The following is a 6985-nucleotide window of genomic DNA, read 5'->3' on the forward strand; positions in this document are numbered from 1 at the left end:
AAGGGAGAGACCACCCGGTTAAAGCCTGGCCATCCGATCTGGTATCTGCCCATCTGTCTGTCTGTCTGTCTGTGGGATCAACAGCCTCCAGCCAGCTCAGCTCCTCGCCAGCCCCAGCCCCAGCCAGCTGTAATTCCTGCCTGTTACAAGTGTTAACACCTGGCCTGGGGCCTTCCTCCCCCGCAGTCTCCAGGTGCCTCCCTGGGCCCAGCCCACTGACCCCCACGGGGTTTGACTGAACATGTTCACAAGCCTCTGAAAGGAGGGTGGAGGTGGGAGTGGGTGGGGGAGGCAGCGGGACAGCGGACAGATGGGGAAACCGAGGCAGGGCTTAGGGCAAGTGCTTGAGTGGGGAAATGGCTCCCAGGATGGTGGAGAGAGAACTCAGCTGTTATTGCCCAGCTCACTGCCCTTGACTTCTGCGGAGCACTTTCACCCAAGCTGTGAAGCAGGGGCAGGCTGGTGATTCCTGAGTAAGGAAACAGAGGCCCAGAGGGATGTGTCCCACGGAGGTGGGCTCCCGACCCCCAGCACAGGCCCCTTCCATCAGGGCCTCTGCCTCTGGAATGCAGCAGGCACTAGGCTGGGCCCTAATAAGATCGTTCATTTTTCCCCCAGGAAGGAGAAGAAAGACAAGTTCCTCTACCAGGCGCTAACTGGGACTGACAAGAAGAATTAGAGAAATCAGTGCTGCTGCCTCGGCTCCCAGCTCCGCCACTACCTGGCTGCGAGGCCCTGGAACACGTCTCTTCCTTCCGTGAGCCTCTGTCTGAGGCCCCTTGTAGCTCAGGCTTCTGGTCTACCTTCTCTCAGGGCTGGGGCCTGAGCAGCGCAGAATGCTTGGGATGGGGGTGCCCTCCTTGAGGGGTGACACGGGCAGAAATCCCAGCTGAACTATTTCCCCCTAAAGTCTCTCCTAGGGAATGTGTGAGCTGGGAGGGCCAAAGAGGGCAGGCCATGATGGGCTAAAGAACTGGAATCTGGCTGCCCTGGGGGCAGAGTAGGAATAGGAATCTGAGGCCCGTCTACTCTACTGTCCCTGTCCCAGCCCTGGCCCCCTGCCCCGGGCCCTGAGAACATGACACCCACCACCCTAGCGCCAAGACCAAAGACAGACGGTGTAAGAGGGGAGGGCTGGTGACCACAGTCCTCAGACAGACAGGATGAGCTTGTGCCAAAGAAGGCTCTGCGCCGCCCCCCTTCCCCATGCTGCCCAGCCCCGGATCCCAGGTCACTGTGGCCCCTGCAGCTTCCTCATTAGACCCTTGTCTGTGTCTGCCGGACTGTCCCTCTGGGACCATGGATGCCCACCAAGCACCCAAGTTTGGGATGTCATTCACACTTACAGGTCATATGTCTGCAAACATATCCATAGCCATGGGCCCAGCCATGGTCACTAGCACTTGAGGACAGGGTCACAGGCAAACTCAGACATAGCCCTCGCCACACTCATACTCACAATCAGGTCATGGCCATGAGCACTGATATCCATGCACAAAGACATCTGTGGAGCTTTCCCCTTATACAATCATGAAGACACGTGCACGCATGCACACTCGCGCGTGCGTGCAGACGCACACACACACACACCACTCACATGCCTGGTCATGAACATACTCATGCGGTATCATAAGTAGACACAGGTGCTGACCTTTACATGGGCATAGATACTTCTAGACTTTCTGTGTCTCACACACATACACACACACTCACATAGAATCAGCCACTTGCTGACACTTGTGTGCAGATACACAGCACACCCTGTCACGGGCCATGGAACCCTCAGGCACATCTCACACAAGTTCACGTCCACAGTCATCCAGTTGCAGGCACAGACACTGCTTCACACAGAGACACACTAGTGTACAGATGACACTCCTTAGGGTCATAGACATAAACACACACACACACACACACACACACACACTGCTCAGACAAAGCAGCAACCCTGTCCCCGCCAACCCCAAACAAGCCATGTGTCCAGCGTTATGTTAGGGCCAATGTCCTGGCTTTCCAGGTTTTCCCAACATCTTCCTATTGGGTGGTCCCTATCGGGATGCTCCGCAATACACCATTACACAGCAGACCCCCCAACCACCAGCACTGACCCAGGAAGTGCCCTTGTCCAGTTCATAGGATAGGGGAAGCTGGTCTTCCCCCCTTGGTTCCTGCAGCCTATGGGGCTCCAAGCCCTCTGTTCCCACCCTCCCGGCCCACCCCCAAGGTCCCTGTGAAAGAAGAGAACAGCATGGCCTTGGGCAGGGGATGGGAAGAGGGTCGGGAAGGGCCAGTGGGGCAGGATTGGTTTCTGCAGCAGCCTTCCTCGCAACTGCCAAAGCCCCCAACCTGGCATCCCAGGCTGCCCCGGCCACCCTGGGGACTTCTTTATGTACAGGAGGCCTCAGGCCAGCCCATCGCCACGGGAAGGAAGGGCTGGGCAGAAGAAAGACTTCCCCTTAGATGTCTGTCCTGGGAGCAACTCTCAGTACCCTCTAAATGGAGACCCTTGGCCATGCCCTGCTCTTACTCCCATCCTGACCCCCCAAACACCCAGATACAAATGCTGCCACCCCCAAACAGCTGCAGGCAGACTCGGGGTGTGGTCCCAAATCTCCTTGCTCTGCTCCCCCTATCCCAAGCTGGGCAAAGGGTGGTTAAGGGAAACGGGGACACGCAGGTGGCACTCCTCTCTGACTTTCATTCCGGGGCCACAGTCCCTCTGCTAACTCACAGATCCCCAATTCTTCCTCCTCACCTTCCACCCCACCACCCCCTGGCCGAGGCTCTCCTACATCCAGGAGGGGAAGATTCTTTAATTAAAGTTTTCCGGAATGCAGGGGGCTGGAGACTGAGGAGAGGCGGGGTGTAATTTAGAGAACTGGTTTCAGTGTGTCTTTCCCCTCTGGCCTCTGGGACCTGCTGGGTGTCGATGAGGCCGCTTGGAAAACAAGGGGACTCCCTGGAACTGGGGCTCCCAAAGGGCTGTTTATTCCACGGCCAGTTCCCCCATACACGCACAACCCCCCACCCGCCCCCCGCCAAAACACCGCGCCTGGTTTCCCAGCCTTATTTACTAAAAATGTCTTTTGTATCCGCATTTCTCGGGGACGGGATCCTCCTCTCCCTCTCTCCCTTTCTCCTCGGTCCTCGGGTTTTTCCAAAAGGAACGAATTTGACATGGAGAATTGGGTTTTTGGTCAAAGAACAAACCCACCCCCTCCCAAACAACTACATTTTCAAGAAGCCCCGCTTTTGCCAGGATGGACAAGCAAGAAATGAATTAAATCTGAATTCAATGGCATCTCGGATCAGCAAATACCATATTCACTTCTGAGGCTCCAGATTAATCTAGAGCAGAGTGGGGAGAATCTGATGAAATCCACCCCCCACTACCCTGCCCCGGGGGATCCCTGAAGCGATTGGGGTCTAAAATATGAAGGCACAGGGGGGTTATTGTGGGGAAATCTCCTGATGGAGGCGCCGAAGGAGGTGAGGGTGGCAATGAAGGAACAGGATGATTTTGCCCATGAAGACCCCAAAATGGAGAAGAGGAGTGGCTGGGCCCCAGGGACATCGCTGGATTTCCAGAAAGCCAACTGCAAGCAAATGGAGGGTCTTCGGGGCCCCCAGAGTGGGACGGGTGGAGGGTTAGGATCTAAGAATAAGAGACCTTCTGAGACGGGGAACGTCCTCCAGCCTCTGCAGCGAGTAGCAGGGAAAATGGTGATTATCAGAGAAGCCAGGAGTTGGATTCTGAAGGCGACACCAGCAGAAAATCCAGGGAGGTGGGCGAGTCGGGGTGCTGGAGGGAGGTAAGAAGAAAGGAGCCCCAGCCCTGCCGCAGCCCACCCCCAGCTAGCGCCCCCCACCTCCCTGGGGCTCCGCGGAGAAATCTGGCCGCGGGCAGATAAGAGGCGAGTCTTACCACCAAATTGGGTAGCCGGCGAGGACCCTGGTGCCACAGAGCAGGAGGCCGAGGAGCAGCCCGAGCAGGTGGGGCTCCATTAGAAGCGGCGCCGAGGAGGAAGTTTGCCCGCGACCATGAAGAGGGGGAGCGACGCCCCCAATAGTTGGAACAAAGTCCACTTGAGATTGGAAATGACTTTCGGGCTTGTCAGAAGCGCACCTCCACCCGCAGCTGCCCCCCTCCCGAGCCCAGCGCGGAGCAGCCGGGTTTGAGGATGTCAGCGAGCAGCCAATCAGCGCCCGCGGCCTAAGGTAAGAGATGAGTCTCTAGTTCAGCCTGTCAATCACGCGCCCCTCCCGCCCGGCCCACGAGTCGGGCTCCGGGAAGGGCATCGCCCAGCAAACTTGGGCAAAGCCCGCGCCCCGGACACAGTGGGAACTTGGGGGGACACGGCACGTCGGACCCTCTGCTGGCGCGGGACCGCCGCGGCCCCCCGCCAGCCAGGTTTAGGGAGCCGGGGCTGTGACTGGGGCGTTCACGTGGTGCCAGGTTGGCGTGGGTATTGATGGGTGGCTCCTTTTCTCTCGGGAGACCGTGACCTCTTGGGACTTGGGCCTATGAGGAATCGAGAGTAGAAAGCACAGGGATGTTTCCAGAAGCTTCGCTCGGGCAGGACAGGATCCGAGGGTCTCGGAGGGGGTTGGAAAATGCAACCCCTCCCAGCCTCCCGAGCCCGCGAGCGGGCCGGCCACTCGACCCAGCCGCGGGAGGTCGCTTCCCGGGTATCCGAGAGGCGCGCAGAAGGGTCCGCGGAGGCTCGAAGGTCTGGCTGCGGGCGGCGCCGGGGGACAGAGCCGAGTGTCATTTGAGTCTTTTGTCAGGGATCAGATCGGTATCGGGACCTCCTGCTGCCTTTGCATTTCCTGCAACTGACACCAGCGGCCAGTTGCATTTCCTGCGCGGGGAGCCGGGTCACTTTCTCCTCCTAGAGGGGTTCAGGCCCGGCCTCAAGCTCAGGTCAGAAGGACGACCCGCGGTCCCGTTTGGATCTTGTGGATGAACAGTTTGGGGCGCGTGAAACGCAGTAGCCCCAATAGGGAGCAGCTGGGGTCCTCGGAGGACCTCCTTGCCATCGAGACCCCCTTCCCTGCCCAACTCTCCTGCCTGAGGCCCTGGGCTCCAACCTGGGGTTTGGTGATAACGTCCCCCTTTCCTGTGTGGACACCAAATGTATCCAAATACCCCACCCCTCGCCGTAGGAAAAAAGTCCTTCCAGGGCCTCCGTGGGTTCTTTCTCTCTTCTCCCTCTCCAGGGTCAAGGAATTAGGTCTGCCTTAAGTGGTGCTGAGACTGAAGCCAGATTTGGGGGGCCTTGACCCCTGTCACCTGGGCACCTGCCCCCCAACCCTGCTCCCAGGCCACTCAAGGCCCCCAGAGGCACCCCAGGCGAGGGATGGGTGCTGGAGCATCATCCCTGGGCCTGGGGCAAAGAAAGCAAGGGCAGTAAGAGGGGTTGAGGGCAGTGACTCCCAGCACTGTAGCAGAAGGGGCAGCAAATGAGCTGACCCCCAGTGCTGCGAGGCTGGGAGTGGCAGGCCCTCTGCCAGATGGGGGCATGGCTGGAGGACGTCCACGCCAGGGCCAGACATTCCTAGCCTTTGACCTGGGCCACCCGTGCCCATAGCTTGAACCCACTGCCCCTGCCCATCCCGAGAGCCCTCTCCGCACAAGGCTGTGATGGGCGCGGGGAGCTTGGAAAACTGGCCCGGGGGCATCAAGGGTCGGGAGAGCCGCCTGGGCTTGTCACAGCTTCTGCCGCGTTCCTAGCCCGGTGTTCGACTGGAGGGGGTGTGGGGGGGAGATGAAAGAGAGGAGGGGAGGGAAGGGGAGAAAAGGGAGAGACAGAGTAGTGAAAAAAGAGAGAGAGCACCAGCGAGGGCCTGAGAGAGAAAGAGAGAGAGAGAGGAGAGGGAGGGGAGACTAGCAGAGGGAGCCCAAGGAGAAAGAAGGGGAAGAAAAGGGGAGGGAGAGGCAGAGATGGGGAAGGATGAACAAGGCGAAGAGAAAACCCCAACCTGCCCTGGACAGTGGACGGGGTGGAGGCTGCAGAGATGGGGACCTTCAGAGATGGCCCCGTGGCGGGCTGATTCTGGTGTGCCGTATTTCTGATTCACCTGGAAAGGGGGTTGCGGAGGATTTGCCATTTTCCCTGACTGCGGAGCCTCAGGGCCCCGACTCTAGGGGTAGAGAGCCCTCCACACACACCCTAAGTCCTACCCGGAGCTCTGTCCTCCCCAACGGGGACTCTCAGCTGGTTTTCTGATCAGACGTGCCCGCTGGAACTCCAATCCTGCCTGTCAGTTTGGGGGACTCTGGAGCCCCACAATCATCTTTCTGAGAGCTGGGGAGGGCTACCCTTCCCTGGCCACCAAGACACCACTGCAGATTCAGGGTGGTCAGGAGGCAGGTGGGGGATGGACTAGATGACCTCTTCGGGGTCATTTCTGGGTCCCCAAATTCCATAGGTGCCAGCCTGGGAGGTGGGGGCAGGAGATGCCCGAGGCTGCAGGTGGGGTGGGGGTTGGCTTGCCCAGCCAGTGGCCCTGGGCTGTGTAGGCAAGGCTGGCCATTCCCTGAAGGGACGCGTGTATCCTGATGCCTTCTCCAGGCAGCCTGGGAGCACCCGGAGACCCCGGTCCTGAGCATGGGGCAGAGAATGGAAGAGAGACAGGGACACGAGTGGGTGGTAGGGTGGAGTCCCGGACTTTTGCTAGCCTCACACTGAGGAAGTGAAGAAGGAGAAGACTGGAGGGGCGATGTGGGAACCTGCTAGCGGCCGGGCAAGGCGCCCTGGAGAATGGAAACTGTGTGGGGATTCCCCCCCATTTGAAAGCTCCCCAGAGGAGGGGATTCCTGAGCCCTTTCCCTCCCCTGCCAGGTGTCCTTCCTTCAACACAGGCTTAATTTCCTTCCTCCTGCCGGCCCAACGCTGCCGGTGGGAACGCAGGAATGGTCCCTGCCCGGGAGGGGGAGGGCACCCCAGAGCCACGTGTCACGAACGGAAACGCCCTCTCTCAT

At 59.3% G+C, this 6985-nt stretch overlaps 1 protein-coding gene across 2 annotated transcripts in view; it reads right to left on the reverse strand.

Annotated features, from left to right (window-relative positions):
* The window catches only part of WNT3 (Wnt family member 3), a 53216-nt gene extending 49053 nt beyond the window's left edge, over positions 1-4163 (reverse strand). Inside the window, exon 1 of one of the 2 annotated variants that reach the window (XM_082443160.1) lies at positions 3926-4163. In XM_082443160.1, coding sequence (XP_082299286.1) covers positions 3926-4005 — 80 coding nt within the window. In that variant the 5' untranslated portion in view covers positions 4006-4163. The remainder of the gene's footprint in view (positions 1-3925) is intronic. The other variant, XM_082443163.1, reaches the window with a different exon arrangement.
* Positions 4164-6985: the final 2822 nt, after the last annotated feature.

Source organism: Balaenoptera physalus (genome assembly GCF_965194825.1).
Source record: "Balaenoptera physalus genome assembly, chromosome: 20".
Taxonomy (NCBI): Eukaryota; Metazoa; Chordata; class Mammalia; order Artiodactyla; family Balaenopteridae; genus Balaenoptera; species Balaenoptera physalus.